This window comes from Phalacrocorax carbo, chromosome 1 (genome assembly GCF_963921805.1).
Source record: "Phalacrocorax carbo chromosome 1, bPhaCar2.1, whole genome shotgun sequence".
Lineage (NCBI taxonomy): Eukaryota > Metazoa > Chordata > Aves > Suliformes > Phalacrocoracidae > Phalacrocorax > Phalacrocorax carbo.
In genome coordinates, this window is record NC_087513.1 from 26,228,844 (window position 1) to 26,246,655 (window position 17,812).

Below are 17,812 nucleotides of genomic sequence, written 5' to 3' on the forward strand. Positions count from 1 at the left end.
ACTGCTGAGCAAACTAGGCATGGAGAGAAAGGAGTCTCTCCAGGCACTTGGAGATGTCCAGAATTAATCCAATGAAGGCACAGGTGAAACATCCTTCTTCATAAAACCTAGACGCCATGGGAGGCCCACCTGCTTCATGGTATACTTCCTTCCCCTTATTTAGAATTGCCCTGACCTTCCTCCCTTCTGTTTTACAGCACCTAAAAAAGAAATCTAAACAAACCATTTTAAATATTTACTTTACTTTTTTACAACACTGTCAATATCCGACCAAAAGAGGTTACTGCGTGACAGCACCTCCACTGCTGTGCTTTACAGAAAACCTTGCAACTGCTGTCAAATGTCACCAACAAAAACGGGCTCTGAAGCAAGCAAATCCCAGGGCTCTTCGTAACCCCCACTGCACAGGGCAACTCTTTTCTCCTTCATGAATCAAACCCCACTAATTCAGAGAAACGAAAGCTGTACATTAGGAGAATATTCCTGTGTCAGCTGGAGACAGCAAATAAAGAAGGGGTAAAAGAGAAGAGAAATATTATCTGGTTTTCTGCCTCTGTACTTTGCCTGCAAGAGAAAAAAATTAAGAAATTAAATGTTTTACCTTTACAGAAAAGTGCTTCTTCTTGGGTGGATTCCAGACAGTGGCGGTTGAATGAATGAATGCCCTCAGAGGTGTTAAGGATGTCACAAGCACGTATGCTTTGATGATGACAGAAACATCTTGAGCTTTAAGGATGTCCTTGTGGTCTAGTGAAGCTGATACTTGATTCCTGGAAAGTAATAAGAAAACATAGCATTAATGAAGAAGTTCTGCAAATGAGGAAAATAAGCTATAAGAAAATAGTGAAATAGTGATATTAGTGGGAATAGGAAATTAGCCTTTCTACCCCGGTCCAAGTTAAACAACACAGTAGATTAAACCCAGCAAGCTGGAACAAAGCTTTATATCAAGACTTTTTCTGACTTTCAGTATTTTAAAATCTGAATTTCCAAACATAGAAAGTAACTATGTTAGGAGGGAGTTATGTTTGAGAGTACATATGGATAAATGCATTGCTGGCATGTTGTAATTGTTGCAAACCCAGGACGTTCAGAGTGGAGTTAACAACATTAAAGAAATCCAAGCAGATTAAATAACAGAAGTTCATAGCGCCAAATTTAGAAGGTACCCAAATTTAACACTGACACTTAGTGAATTCAGAAAAAAATACTCAAACTATGGAAAGACTGCACTATTGCTAGCACTTTCTTCAATGTAATATAGGGACACAAACATGTGGTAGTGCATGCTTTCCCTAATGAAAGCCATGAACTATGATTCCAAATACTGTGAGTGACTATGACACCTAGAAATAACCCATAATAAATCAGCTAAACATAAAATAATTATGGAAGCTAATGTTGAGTAGGAAGTGACATGGTTCTCTAGATACTGGCCTACAGCTTCCATAATCCGCACAAAAAGTATCAGCCATAGAAACACGATAGAAAAATAACAGACCCAAGGAAAAATGCTATTTAAAAGCTTATTACTTGCGGAAATCTGAGCTATCCTTGGACATTTTCACAAATGTAGTTATTATTCTGCTTGTTAAAGTTTCTGAGTATTAATCTACCTTATAGCAAATGCAATGAGAAAATGACTATACAAATTATGAGTCTCTAAAACTGATTACTGGTAAAAGACACAGGGCTCTCCTCCCATTTCTGTGTAATCTTTGGCAATATGTGGCCTTTCCAGACCTCAATTTTGCTATCTGTTAAGGGACTCCAATAATATCTATCTTAAAGAGATCTTTTTCTCCCCTCTGCAGAATGGTAGGGCCTCAAAACATAAAGTTTGTGAGATACTGTAATATAGGAAACAGCACTTGGACAGCCAGTTCTCAAATATTTCTTAGCTCTTCACTTAAGGGTGGGTCTTTGTGCAAAGGAGTACATATGTGTGTCTGTAGCAGGGGCAAGGCAGGGATGGGGATTGGAAATAGCTCAGCTGCTATGAAACCTAAAAATTCAGGGGCGTCTCTGGGTCTGTATTTCTCTGTCTAGGTGTTTCAATGCCCTCAACATTAAGACTTAGCTGTTCACTCACAAGTTCAAGCTTGGCTAGTACAGAAAAAACATTATGCAAGTATAATTGATGCAATACATCCAAGTGCTACACCTGCTGTTGTCTCCTCTCTTGCTACATTCTGTGTCCCTGGCTCCCAACTAAAAGCACAATGAAGCGCTTGCAGTTTCTGAGGGCGGGGTATCATTAGCTTACAGCTGTTTGCTCATGCTCTGCTTCCACCAGTACTGCAGATGGGCTGTACGTGTCCTGTCAGTGCTTTCGCCGCCCAGGGACATGTTGCTTACGGTGCTGGCCCTTGACAGCCCAGGCCGGCCGGTGCACTCTGGGGTGATGATTGGAAGCTGGAGGTCTGAAAAAGTGCCAACGGGATGAGATAGAGAGTCAGCAAAGCATTGAAAGCAGCAGTGGACTCCTGCTGTTAAGGGTAAAATGGGTAAAACAAAATAGGTAGAGAGGAGCTACCAGCATCAGCTGAAAATGTAAAATAACAAACGCTGAGAGTATAATCCATCTTGGATCTGCTAGCAGAGAGCTTTACACTCACTAAGCAGCTCCTTCCAGCTGTACCAAACTCAGAGGCTTAGCTGCAACTCCCACTTTATAGGTGACTGCATGAGTGCTGCATACAAAAAGCATCCCTTTCCCCCCTTCTTTTAAACAGAAATCCTTTATTTCTAAATATAGAATATCAAAACTTTGATTCTCCCATAACCCTAATTAAAATTAATGGGAATAAAAATTTATTTGACTTAGGACCAAGGGACTTTGCCACTGTAATCACACAGACAGCTCAGTAAATAATCACACATCCTTGTTTCTAGGTTCACCGTTTAAGGCTACATTTTGTAGTTACTGAAATATGTGGGAGGCTTAGTTCTGCCACTGAATGCACTGGGAGCAGGACTGATGTACCAGAGTCCTCAAGATTACTGAGGCATGTGACTATTAATAGTAATCAAAATATTGTGATGTGAGATCAGTCAACGTGTGGTATGCATTTTCTGCTTTTATTGTGCTGATAAAAAGGCACAGAGCCCTTATATTATGTCATTATTTCATGTAGGGTCGTTTTCATTAACTCTAACACACCTCACATTTCAAGATCTTAAGTAATAGTCAGGGAAAAGTCAAGCTGTTCACATTATTCCCAAACCTTATTACTTATCTTTTTAATTACGTACTGCATCGTGCTAATACTATGAATGTATTTGTATAGCTTCCCTTTTAATGCATGCATTCTCCACTTTGGTGCATGAAATGAAAAATAAATCTGAAGTTGTATTTCTAATGATGAGCTGTGAGCAGCCATTCAAGGAAAGGACTATTAATTTTCATACAGATCCTGTTAAAATGACATCGTGATTGTATTTATCAGCTGTTCATCAGATCAGCTCAGTTCAGCCTTCAACTCAACTGGGTTCTGAAATTAATCTGGTCCTTTGCCTCACATGCACCATTTAGCAGGACTAAAGGCTTTGCTAATCAAAACCAGACCCTTATTAATATAGTACCTCATGTTCAGATCATACTCTTATTGGCATCTTTGTGTTGTGTTACGCGTTACAAGTGATTTGGGTTTTGTAAGTGACTACATGTTTGCTGATGGTACAGAGAAAAAACAGACTCCTCTCTGCCTACTTGGCTGTGCAGTGATAACAGGAATAAGCCAGTAAACTGCCATTAAGTCATTTACCTATCAGACTTCCTTCTGAATATGCACAAGGAGAATAAACCAAGTGATATTTAGTCTATATCCGCCCTGTAAAGACACAATGGCATTTCACTATGGCAATTTCCACCCTGTAAAGAGACAATGGCATTTCACCATGGCAATTTGCAACGGCCCCACTGCAGCTACTCCTCTGCGTCATTTCAGTTATCTAACTGAAGTGCTTGTATTAGCAAAATAGTATTCTTAGGCTTTGTCTTTAGGCAATGGAGAGAGAGAGAGACCAGTCCTTGGAGCACTAAGAGAAATACAGGTTCTGAACTACTCTCTGAAACGGTCTGTGGTTTCACTGACTATGCAAGAAAACTAAGCTACTTATTCATGGCTGCAATCCCAGAGTGTTAAGTTTTGGGCCCCTCAGTACAAGAAGGACATTGAGGTGCTGGAACATGTCCAAAGAAGGGCAGCAAAGTTGGTGAATGGTCTAGAGAACAAGTCTGATGAGGAGCGGCTGAGGGAACCACGGTTGTTTAGTCTGGAGAAGTGGAGCCTGAGGGGAGACCTTATTGCTCTCTACAGCTACCTGAAAGGAGCTTGTAGCGAGGTGGGTGTTGGTCTCTTCTCCCTAGTAACAAGAGATAGAACAAGAGGAAATGGCCTCAAGCTGCACCAGGGGAAGCTTAGGTTGGATATTAGGAAAAACTTCTTCACCGAAAGGGTTGTCAGGCATTGGAACAGGCTGCCCAGGGAGGTGGTGGACTCTCCATCCCTGGAGGTATTTAAAAGAATGGTAGACATGGTGCTTGAGGATATGATTTAGTGGTGGACTTAGCAGTGATAGGTTAGTGGTTGGACTCGATGATCTTAAGGGTCTTTTCCAATCCTAACCATTCTATGATTCTATGATCACACAACTTTGGCGTTCAGGCAAAACCAGAATTATTCAAATACATAAAGACCCTCCACAGTGCACAGATGACTTCACAGATCTTTTTCTGACTTATCCTCACATTGGTAAAAGGCAAGACATAGCCCTCTGCTGTTGCAGCTGTCTATGGAGTTACTGAGCAAAGCCCTGTTCGCCTGTATCCTGGCACTGTAGCGCATCCATCAGGAACAGTCCAGCATCGTAAGCCTCTAGGGTTCAAATCTCATAGCCTAGCTCTTCAAACAGCAAGATACTGATCTGTTGAGCATGAGTGGGATCAAAGTCACAGCAAACCTAATGCAGCCCATGACAGCAATCCAAGCTAGCCCCTTGCCAATGCCACCTAGGGGGGCAGACCAGGGACAGACATAGGTTGTCCTACCTTGATAGCTACAGCACAGAGCTGAAAGGAGGCAGAACTGTGCTTCCAGATCAAGCTCCCTATAACATATACACCTTTTACATTAGGCCATAGCTATGTGACAACATTAACAGAACCATGCAAAGGACAACAATGACAGCACCTACCTTCTCAGCTGACCATCTGAAAGCCAAATTATGTCAAAGGTACACGTTTTTTAGCAATTGTTTTAGTTAAAATGACCAGAATGTTGAGAAAAGGGAAATGCACAAAACAGAATTTTCTTATTTAAAATAAATCCAATATTTCACTGAAAATTAGAACTGGGCAGCAGAGAAGGGCTGTTCAGCTTGTTACTCAAGAGGAAGTAGAGAGTCTCTTTTCCTTTTTAAAACATTGTTTTAATTGTGTTGCTAAGGTAACAAGTAACCAATATGGTCTTAACTCACAAGGCAGAGTTTGAAAATAATGATATGAGGCTTGTACCTATATTTAGTCCTCTTAAATGAGAGTTTGAACTGTTTTAGGGAAATAGAAAAGGCTACTTTGACATTAATATTTTTGTCTCTCCCCAGTGGACCATTTACTAGAGCTGGATATAACAAAAAAAAAACCAAACACCAAAAACAGGTAGAGACAAATGAAAACGCAGTGTCCTGAAGTTCTCAGACTATTAGGTAGAAGCTCCTTAGTATTGCCCTAAGTCATTGCAAAATGCCTCGACATAAAAAAAAAAAACCAAAATGGAAAGCTGTCATCTCTTTAAGAAGTGAGGGTTAAACAAACTAGGGTGTTGCCAATTAGCACTGAGAATAAAAAAGGGACAATGCCCATAAATTATTCCTCATCCTATAGAACACCCTGGTTGTATGGTGCTTTACACACCTCTGTGGGTTTGTGTTAGCATCCACGTGGGAGAGAGCCCATCACAAGATTCCTGAAAGAAGGAGAAAGGGGAGTGAGACTGTCACAAGGTGCTTGCTCCTTTGAGACGACACACAGCGTGTACACCATCAGACAGAGTTAATGAGGGAGTGACAGCCTCTCACTTTGTTAAATGTACACCTAGTAATCGATGAATACAATTATCATAATAATAAAGAGATGTCAGTAGCACTGAACTGCAGCACACTCAGCTCCATCAGTTCTCATGGCAACTCTTCACCTGCTCTTGCACTCAAAAGCAGTAACAGTGTTTATTAGAGCTGTAAATTTGTTAATCAACATTATCATCAATGAAAATTAGCCTGCAGTGCCTTTACTGTTTGCAGTAATTGCCATGTTTTTCCATCTTGAAATCACTCTACAAGCTGTTGTTAATTAACCAGTACTTTTGAAGTGTGTAAATAACATCAACATTTTATAATAGAAGAGGTGAGGCAGGCTCAGCAGTTGATATGCGTCAGGCAGCTTGGGAAACCAAGTTAGAAAGAGTCCTAGCATCCTAGTGCCACGTCCAGATTAGATAACCTCTTTCAAAAATCCAGGTCTTAATATCAGTAATTTTTGTAGTAGATTCTAAAGATCAAAAGAAAAAAATAAAAAAGATATAAACTAGAAAAGAACATTTTTGCTTTTAAAGAGGCTATGCAGTAGTTGAAACGCTATACAAACTGCTGGTTTTCCTGAGGAGCAGCTGCAGATTTTGAAAGTACCTTTTGCTGCTGCCATTTGTGATGACTCAGTACAGCAAAGGCCAGATACCTGCTTTCACTTAAAAATAAAAAAACCTTAACTTCCTTGAAATTGTGGCTTGAAGAAGGCTTCTTATGCTGACGTCTCTGAAATGGTACCATTGAAAACACTAACAAACAGCACCACTTTTCTTCTGCCTAGGGTGTTCTCCACGATACCATTGGACAAGGAAACCACTACAAGTTCTCAGCTGAATTCACACATTAGCCCTCTAACCACAGCAACAGGTGAAACATAGATCTGGGACATAGGAACAGCTGTGGGGCACATGTGAAACGAAGGTATAAGATCCACCAAAGCAAGTCAACACCTCTAGATCAAAAAAGTTAAGCACTTCTTTGTCGCATGAACTAGTAGTAGGTACCGTTCTGCCAACTGCAATCTCTCAAAGTACCACATAGCCAAACAGATCAGTTGACAGCGACAACTGGTATCTAATGCAGCAGCTACACTGACATCTAATGAGGCCTTTCAAGTATTTTACATGGCTATGACTTCTTGCTCCCCCTCCCCCCATCTCCGGCTCCTAAGGTATTTACTTGTCTTTGGGTCAGAGTTTTGAGATGTAACATGAGATTCAATGCATACACAATAAAGAATAGCTGATTTAAGAGTTACAACGTGTGACTGAGCAAAGGCTTTATGAATAGCTAGAAGTACATTTGAACAAATTAAGACTTCCTGGAGCAGAACCAGGTCAGTGTTGACATGACTGTGGCCATGTGAACTGGTGGTAAATGGAACACTTAGGTTAACATGAACATCTGGTGATCCGCAAAGGTAAGGAATTCAGCAGGAGAAGACTCTACTGGTTGAACTAAGTGTGTAACACTCAATTGAAAGAAAAGGAAACAGAAGATGAATGAAAATATGTCCTCTTCTTTATCCTTCCTTTTATATTACCCTTTGATGTTACAAGGAGGGTTACAATATAGTTTTGTTTATTAAATTTTTGTACTTTGTTCAAGATCAAATAGGATATATTTTACACACTTCAAACATGGAGCAAGGAACGATTAAGACTGCTGTCTGTGAGAACAAGGTCATTTTGTTTCTAAAGTGCCATTAACTGTCAGATTGGTTAGAAAGCAATTTCAAGAGCAACTGAGTCACCTTGGGAGTCCCTGGTTATACAATGAACCACAAAGCTAGTGATGGGATGAAACACAACTACTCTGTTTGGTGTTTCACAACACAACAGGTGCTGTGCTTTGTTCAGCACATTGTTCATTTCTTTCATAAAGGACGTTGTAAGCTCAGCACATTTGTACTTGCAGAGTCTCCATCCAATTGCTTTTCTTTTTAGCAGGAAAAACATCACTTTAAAACATGGAATTACATTAATCCTGGAAGTATGTAAGAGACTTTCCATCTGCATAGAAGCCTTCTGAACGTCTTCCTAGATTTTCATAGTGGTGGTCTGTTTCTAGCAGGAGCCTGAATTCTCTCACAGAGGAAAAAAGGAGAATGATAGTCACCTCACATTGTTTCTCATCAGTTTCTGCAGCACAATATTCATGAAGGACTGATAACAAGTCCTCTTTGTCAGCCTTGCAAGTTTGCTGTCTGACAGGGCATCCCCGTGAGTTAGAAGAACTTCATATTGCATCCTGTCCTGTAATCATCCATCTGCCTGACTGGTGTGGGCTCCTGGAGCACAAAGAGCTTATTTCTGATACCGACCGGGCAAGCTGCATTGCTACAACCTGGTCGTCTTCTAGTATTTACAGCTGGGCAATTTTCCAGCCTTTGTAGGTTGGAAAGGTGTGTTAAACAGCTGCAAAGATTGCTTCACATCAGGAGATACTTAAAAATCTTTCACAGAGCCTTAGGCAGACTTCTGAGCACCTCCAGGACTAGGGGATTTTGATCAAAATAAAGCCTACTATCCACTACTTTTTGCTCAGTCATGTATGGCAACCTGCTCTAAGCGGCATAATCATTAAAATAATGAGAATTAAAAGCACCTTTTTTCATTTTTCAGTGTTGATTTTGGAGGAGAGATGATTTCACTTACTTGGATGATTTCCACTACTGCCACTACATGCCTTGAGGTCATTGCAGGCTTGTCACAGAAAGCAGACCTATTCCATTTAATTGCCTCCTGTTATCCATTTGACCTATTGGATGAAAAGACTCTGAAACAAAGATTAGTACTCTCCTATGGCTTACACATTATGATTTGAGGTTGCTAAAGAAAGAGAGAGAACCTTTAACACTCGGTTTTATAACCTATGCTTTTAGAAAAGGGTTGCTGTGACACTCAAAGCAGATGCTGGATGTTTGAAAGCAGCTAGGAAGACTAGGGGCGATCCTGGCACCCAGTGAAGTCCTGGCAAATTTTGCATTGATTTCACAGGAATATGGTTTCTTGCTTGATACATAACACTCCTGTGATAGTTTTGACATGTGTTAAAAGCTTCATTTGCGATGTGCACATTGCTGCAGGTTCAATATCCCACCCACTACTGACTGTTGATCTAGCTGTTCTTAAAAGGTTTTCATATTCAAAAATGCAGTGGTCCCTCCACTGGGATAGAGTTAGTTTTCCTCCTACTAGCTGGCATAGTGCTGTGTTTTGGATTTAGTATGAGAATAATGTTGATAACACACTGATGTTTTAGTTGTTGCTAAGTAGTGCTCACACTACTCAAGGACTTCTCAGCTTCCCATGCTCTGCCCAGGTGCACAAGAAGCTGGGAGGGAAGGGGGCACAGCCAGGACAGCTGATCCAAACTGGCCGAAGGGATATTCCATATCATATGATGTCATGCCCAGTATATGAACTGGGGGGAGTTGGCTGGGGGAAGCAGCAATCACAGCTTGGGGACTGGTGGTGTTGGTCAGCAGGTGGTGAGTGGTTGCAGCACTTGGGTTTCTTTCTCTGGATTTCACCTCTCTTTCTCTTGTTGTTTTCCTTTTCATTATATTATTACTACTACTACTTTATTTTCATTATTAAACTCTTTGTATCTCAACCCACTAGTTTTCTCACTTTTGTGCTTCCAATTCTCTCCCCCATCCCACTGGGGTGGGGGGAGTGAGCGAGCGGCTGTGTGGTGCTTGGGCCCTGACTGGGGCTAAACCACGGCACTTTGTAATATGGTTAATCTCAAAGGAATCCACCCTGAATATTTAGAATGGAGAAATTTCAAACTATTTTCATTTCTAGATATTTAAACTATCTAAAATATGTTTAGTATAAAAAAAAGATGTTTATAATAAAGCAGATCTAGAGGGAAAGGATTTGAAACTGTGGGTTGGAACACACTGAAATTCATGCTAAAAACACCTGTGAAATTTCAGACTTATAAAGGCAAAATTATGATAGTGCATCATTTTGAAATGCATGTGTTGTTTATTTTACCCTTTAAAAACATCAGCAACTGCAGCTTCAGTTTAGATAAATAGTTTACCATGTTTTTACTTCTCTGTTGTGGCACGTGTGTGGAAAACAGTATTTATTAAATACAGGGTTTGCTTCTTCATTCCTAAAGCATCACCACAGTTAAAATATAGGGTTCTTTTTTTCAGTATTTTCTGGAAGGACTGCTTCTGTGTGCACCCTTCACACTAGAACTTAAATTTACAGATAAGCTACAAAACTCTGGAAAAAGCAACTCAGTGAAAGTGCTGGTTGACTGTTACGTGATTAGAGCCACAAGTACAATTCTGTGCCACTAACAGGGTAGAATATAGAATAGTATAGGTCAAGTAATTAAATTCATTTAGCTGATTTACTTCGCTTCAGTCTCCTCATATTTGTTGTTATTACAGAAGTACATTTTGTCCTAGCTGAGATCTGACCCTGTTTTAAAACAAAGAAAATCCTGCCCCACATAGTTTATAATCAAATTAACTCAAAAGAATCAGGTGGTGATTTTACTGAGGCTCAAAAGAAATGCATGCCCCCTGTAAAGAAGCATGTTCCTGTCACAGAGGTGTTGAATTATTACAACAGAAAATATTGTTAATCTATAATTTCTCTCTTACATAGTGGCCCAGCTATTCTTCCTCCCCCCACCTCATCACCCTTCCCACTGACTCTAGAGTAACGCAGGGACTCTGGGGTCAGGCAGGGCAGATTTGTTAGGCAGGGGGAGAGGAAAGCTGGTGCAGAGTTAGGACCAGAGAGTAAACATATCATATAGTGAGAGCACAGTCTCACAGCTGGACTTGGCTCTCCCTCCCACCCAATTTCATTAGGATCGTGCCTATCCCAAGACATTCTGTGTGATTAATGCTGTTGGCCAGCCCAGCAGGTGACTACATGAGCACACAAGGCTGGGAGACGCTCATAAGGTCTCTGCACTAGTGACAGTAAAAAAAGAAACAGTAAAAAGGCATACAGTAAAAGCATTACATTAAAAAGAATTGGTGACATGGATGCATAGAGAAAACAGCTATGAGTGGCACAGGCTAGGCCCTGGGAGTGGTGAAGCAAGACAAATGCTTATGTGGAAAGACAGACAGCATGGATTGCTTAGGGAACAGGAAAATCAGGGAGGCAATGTTATAAGCATTTCCACTTCTTTCCCAGGCAAAACCTGTCAAAGAGAGTATTTGTGCATACATCAGAATGTCTTTCCTGTGCCCTAAACTGAGGCTGGGCACTTCTGCTCACATTGTGGACCTTAGTCCTCTCCATCTTTCAGCTGACAGTAGTTCCAGGAGGCAAACAAGCCCAGTTCTCAGCCCACCTGTGGTGGGATACCAAGTATGAACACCTGAAATCTCTTTGTCAGTCATTCTCCAAACTCAGAGAGCTTCTAGATTTGGGTTGTTTGCAGGAAGATTTCATTCACAGATCACTGCAACAGCTGCAGCTTTTGCTGATCTGAGCAATAAATGCCAGGAGCCTTCCTTGGTCATTCAATAGCCATACCTGAACTGCCTCATATCCGAAGTCCCATAGAGTGAGCAGGCACCTGCTTAAAAACTTGGCCAAATGCCCTGCAAAAGCAGGAGTGAAACCAATCTTCTCAGACTGAGCAGCAAGCACTAATCAGTACCTTCCATGTTGAATTTTAAGATCCGTAACCATTCTTATACCTCACCACAAACCTACTGCCACATGTGCCCATCTTCCAGCAATTCCTTCTCTTACTCAATCCAGTTTATCCACACAACATCACATATTTTTTAACTTTTCGTTCCTCTAAACTCTTCTTCCACTCTGATTTTCCTAACCTTTTTTCTCTTTCCAGCTTCTCCCGTCTTCTAAAAAGCAGTTATGACTGTTATGTGCATAATTTTGCCTCCCATACAGATAGAACCAATCTGAATTTTCAGACTGACAAAAAGATTTTCCATTAAAGAGACAAAGCAAAGAAGCAAGCACTGATCTGATATTTTCTACAACTCATTTTCTTTCCTACACTGATACAACAGGGGTATGAGAAGGGGAATGCTCTCTTAAATACAAAACCTAGCAGGGTAAGAGTTCTACAACAACAAATAGAATAACATTTTTTTAAAATACCTTTATCCTTGTACCCACTGCTTATCAATATCAGCACTGTCATACCCACAGTAAATCCAGTGATCCATCCTCTCAGCCTCACTGCCTGATATTTCTTTCCATGACTTAGTGTGTCTTTAATTAGATCACATAATTCTTAGAGAAGCAACTTTGTGTTTTCACTTTTACAGGAAATTGCTTGGCTCCTTGGGGGGCTGACTAAGTGACAAACCAACTGATCCTCTTCAACAGACACTGCAGAAGCCCCGTTGACTCAAACACACAAGAGTGAAAGCATGTGACTGATTTGAAAGGAAACAAACTCTTCTGTGGAGGAAATACTGATGAAAACTCTTCTTTTCCTGAATAATTTTGCAATTGAGGATCAAACAAATCCTAACAGTTGGCAACTATGCTGTTGTTGGAAAGAAAGGTCTGCTGGAGGATGCAAGCAAAAAAAGAAGCAGAAAGAGCTGGCTTTATCAGATGACTGGAAGGAGAGGAGAATATCTGAAATCTTGGCTCTAGAAGTTTGCTTTAACTTATGCATTTTTGTCTTCTTAACCTGAAATCAGATGTTTTACCCTTCTGATTCTAATTTCACCTTCTATGGGTGAATTTCACTCATAGCAAATGACGTCACGTATCCAGTGATACTGAGTGGGTTTCATTTCTGGGTTGAGACACATTGAAGTCTGGTCTATACAAAGATGACTCATTGTGTGCCACAGTCTAAATTCCCACTCCTGTCAGTGGATGTCAGTGTAGTCTATACAGTCAGTGTGGGGCAGTTCAGCTAACCCTAACTTATGCTGAAAATAAATGTTGTTTTGGGCACTTCTGTTAATTTGGGGAGCTTATATACCAGGTGTTAAATTCAGGTATTCACATCTATTGCCATCTAGGACACCACAGGATATCCCCCTGAGCTTCCTGCTGCTGGACCAAAAAGACTGTTTGACAGACAAAACACAAACAAAGGTTCTGTGCCAAATCTGCCTGTCCTACTGGGCATCCTGGACCCTCCATGGCATCTCATGTGCCATGAGACCTTTGTGTTGAGACAGCTACCTCAGCCCCTAAGCCACATGCTCATGTGCAGACACCTAGATTTAAGAGATAGTTTTTTATTTTATATTTTTTATTTTAAAACACTGCAGCTAATTCAGGTTCAAAATCTTTTTTACTGATAACTGAAAAGTGAGAGGGGGGCCTTTTTCTATCTGTCAGTCCTTCAGCAGACTGCTGGGTAGGTAGGACTCAGACCCCTGCTGCCAAGCACACATACTACCTTGATTTCAATGGGATTTTGGCATCAGTCAGAAGGGCTTTTTGCTTTGCCAAGAAAGCACTAGTAATATAAGTATGGAATAAGATGCTTACAAATGGCCTTCCCTAAAGAGGAGAAAACACCGAACAGCTTAACAGACCACATACACAAAGTGGCTTGTACCACATTTTATGGACACCAGTGAATATATGCATATTTAAAGGGGAAAGCTATGTGTGTGGTGAGTACCTCTTGTGTCTGTGGTTTTGTGGTAGCAAAATAATAAAACCACTGTGGTTGGCCTTTCTCCAAGTAGCAGAGCAAACCAATGTTTTTTAAAGGCAGACTGTTAAAATGTGAGTAGGAACTACCAATTCCTGAAGTCCCTGAAATTTTTAGAAATATCCTCAGCTTTGTCTGAAACTGGTACTATATCAGTATACTTTCTAATTCACTTTCCAGTGCAAGGGAACCAAAGCACTAGGCATCACTGAATATGTACTTAAAACTCAGCGAAAACAGACTATATCACTTACGTGGTGTAACATGACTTCACAATAAAGCACTCCCATGGGACCTGGTAGATGTTCCATATACCGCATGTTCCTTATGATCAGTTTTGGCAATTTGTTGCATCAGGAAAATGGAAGTGTCCAATTTAAACTGACCCTCAACATACAGTTCTTTAAGGGAAACACTTCACATAAGCTTTAAATATTGATCAATCTTTACATGAGACAGTAAAAAAAAATAAAAGGGAAAATATGTTATGCTTCGGTTAGGAACCACCTAACCTCAACTTTACTCAAGCATCCAAGTCAAGTATTTAATTGAAGCTACTTGTCTAGGCTCCATTTACAGGCAGTGGTGAGAGGTAATTGGGTATTAAGTACCTGCAGAGGGCAATTCAACACACCTATTTTAAAGATACAGTCTAGGATAAAATGAAGTAGTGTTTGAAGGTGCCCCTGTCCCTCTGCTGGCTGAAGGGGAAGACTAGAATACTACTGCAGAAGATACCTGACTTCTAAACCATTAAATGAGATTAAATTAATCCTTTCCTTATGTGCTAAATATAGCATATATATAAATAAGGTGAAAAGAAAGAGAAGAGGAAGGGAAAGGAAAAGGGAAAGGGAAAGGGAAAAGGAATCAGATTGATCAATCTTGTATATTTGCCTGCAAACAAGGCTGAATACTAATGGAATAAGTGTGAGGTTGGTTGTTACTGGGTTATGAAAAAAAAAAAAAAAGACAAGATTTCTTATAAGCAAAGTTTATATAGGATAGATTATAAATCCAAAATAGCATTGATTTTGGATGTTTAGTGGTGTCACTGAGATAAGAAAGTGTCCCTCTGCAGTTTAAATAGACCTAATATGGTACACAGCGGTATTTTCCAGTTTCTATTCAAAGCTGAATTTCACCCATAGTAAATTAGAATTCTCTGGCAACTAGCCCATAACCTTTAAGCTTTTCTGGTTGATGATCTTAATACACAAAGACTTTTTATCAGTAAACTGTGTCTGGATGGGAACCAAACTCCAACTCCTACTTCTCCATGCCACAACATTTTTGTAAAGCTGAACAAACATATTACACCAAACCCAGGGCTTTGAAATGTAAACACCAATACACTATATTAACATGAAACAGTCCAAAAATAAGACACTTATAGCCAAATTATTTCTGCAGTATGCAATGGCTAGACAATGCAATACTTTTACCTGAAAAGATACTGCATAACTGTAATTGTATTTAAGTGGCATCTGAAAAGGATTATCATCCTTGTTTCATTTTTTGCATTCATGCATTCATGACTAAAAATAAAAAGGAACTGTAAGCCTGACTGTCGTGTCAGAGGCTTCCTGTGACAACTATTAAAAGACCGTTGTTGCATATGCAGATTTGAAGAAATTAGGTTACCTGAAAAAGCTTTTGTTATCTGGCATAATCCCTCTTTTCTGCAAAGGAAATGCTGGATTTCTGGAAGTAGGTTTACCTGTATGTAAAAAGAGAAGCTTTAATGATTTCATTCAGAAAAGTGCTCTTTTTCCTGCAACCTTCAATGGGTTTATGTTTGATTTATCAGAGACACCTCATGTGCAAAACTCCTGTCAGTGTCAATAGCGAATTACAAATTTGCGATTCCTGCAAGGTGTGACAATGAGGTTAAAGTATGGGCTCTTCCTCCATGGCCATCACAAAACAAGATTTTAGACTTATGGCTCTCCTCCTCGCTGCTCAGTTTTCACCCCTTCCCTGCCCCCTTTTCAGTTTCTGCAGCTTCTCTGTTCTCTGCCAGTTATCAATCACTGTCTCTCACTGCATGGAAATAGCCTAGACCTCTTGAATTGCTGTGCTTGGGAACAGTCGTAAGCTAACATATTTAAACCACATCCAGGCTCTGCAACAAAGAACTGTCTTGCACGGTGGTATGGGCATGCCAGCAGCGAGTAATGTTAGTCCAATATTTAAAGCTATCCGGAGATATGGGCCATCTGGTTTAAGGCCCTGCTGTGCTGCAGACTTCCTGAGGGAACTTGGACAATTCCTTTGATCACCTTATGTCTCAGTTATTCATGTGTGAAACTTCTGGACATTGCAGAGCGCTGTATGGATTATTATATTGCCCAGTATTAAAGGCTCAGATATGATAATATGGGTAGAATGAGCAAAAAGCAGTTTGCAGAAGCCTGAGATATTTTATGACCTGAGATGTGACTCCAAAGCATGTCTGTTTCTAGCAAACTGGAACTGCTATAAAAATTTCCTTTGGATACACTTAGATAAGGCATCCCATTCCAGGGAACCCCAGTATACGTGTTCCTAGCTCTGACTTCTGTGGACATGCAGTGGTTTTTGCACCCTCATGAACTTCATAACTAAACTAAATACATTTCATAAGCAGCTTTATTTCTCCCAGTCCCTCAGTTCAGAGTCTGTACTTTTGGGTCTTGCCATTATTATCTGTGCTATTGTACTTGAAATATAAGCCAAGCTTTATCCATAGTTTGGTTACTTTTTTTTCAAACAAAGCCCTCTATTTAAGTCACTTACATATTTTCACCCACACATCAGGTACTTATTTAGACATTTACATATCTAAGTAACCTAAACTGTGCCCACAACATAATCAAGTGAAAAAAAAAATATCCTGAAAATGCTGAGGAATATTGGCACCACTGATGCTTTGGACTGTGAGTAAGCAGATTGCAGTGCCAGAGCAGGGAAGTCCCATGAAGGCCCTGGAGGAGGACACCAGTCCAACTCGCACATTATCAATTGTAGGAGCACTGTCACAGTTTGGAGAGGTGCCTAAATTATGTTTACCAAGAGCAATTACATTAGATGAAACTCAGTACTGTTATAAGATGGGAAGCCTAAATTAGTCCAGCTTTATCATCTGCTTATGCTATTATTCTGAAATATTGCATGCATTGGCTAGTTGTTTCTCTCTATTTCTATATTGTCTTTTTCCTGTGGGTAAGTTGTTTAAATTTTCCTTGACTTCTGTAGACACTTTTGCTGCCTGACATGCTGGTTAAGGGTGGCCAAGAACGCAAAAGTTCAAGCTAAAGAAGAGAAAAGGAAAACCTGACACTCCATTCCAACAACTTTCAGTATTTACGCTGAAATACTTACATCAAAAATAACACGTTATGTCCAAATGAGAAATTGCTTTTGATCACTGGGTGTGATATAAAGAAGAATGAAATGTTGGTATCTGACAAGTATGTCTCAGCAGATAGGAAACTTGAAAACATTTTTTATTGCTGTTAAACCACGCTGCTGCAGTATAAAATGAGCATCAGATCATTTTCTTTTTCTTAGTGAGTGCTAAAAATCTGGGCTAGGCCTGTCCTCTCATTCCCACAAAGGATAACATGATAATCTCATACCTTCTGGAATAATTCTAGATGATGCAACTCTTCTATTTGAATGCAGCCAGTACCATCATTTTTTCTGGAAGATAAGCAGATCAAAATATCCCAAGGGCTTACGCGGCCTATCAGGAAAGACAAGAAGCATAATGAGAAAGAAAATATCATGCAATTCCTATCTGAACAAAAAATACTTAGAGACAAATCCTGAGGAATGGCAAACTGTCAGAGTGCTAAGTACATGAACAGCTACAGGTGGCAGAAGGAAAAAAGGCATATTCACTACCATAGTTCAAGCTTTGCAACTATATTTAGGTATTTCACAGTTGGCTTCTCCTGTTATACCTGCCTACTGATGTCCAGTCCCCTGGTGTCTGACCTGTTTAGCATTCAGAAATGAAAGAGTTCAATAAGATGGTGCTGCTTTAATATGTTCTTTTTTCTGAACTCCTCAACATGCCCATTTATAA

The 17,812-nt window shown here is 40.1% G+C and overlaps 1 protein-coding gene across 5 annotated transcripts in view; it reads right to left on the reverse strand.

Moving 5' to 3' along the window:
- The window catches only part of CPED1 (cadherin like and PC-esterase domain containing 1), a 155,625-nt gene that overhangs the window by 102,317 nt on the left and 35,496 nt on the right, over positions 1-17,812 (reverse strand). For all 5 annotated transcript variants that reach the window (XM_064446700.1, XM_064446691.1, XM_064446677.1 and 2 more), the window contains 4 exons: positions 17,361-17,467; positions 15,385-15,460; positions 2,267-2,423; positions 602-770 (listed from right to left, as the gene is read on the reverse strand). In XM_064446700.1, the coding sequence (XP_064302770.1) occupies positions 602-770; positions 2,267-2,423; positions 15,385-15,460; positions 17,361-17,467 (509 nt within the window). The remainder of the gene's footprint in view (positions 1-601; positions 771-2,266; positions 2,424-15,384; positions 15,461-17,360; positions 17,468-17,812) is intronic.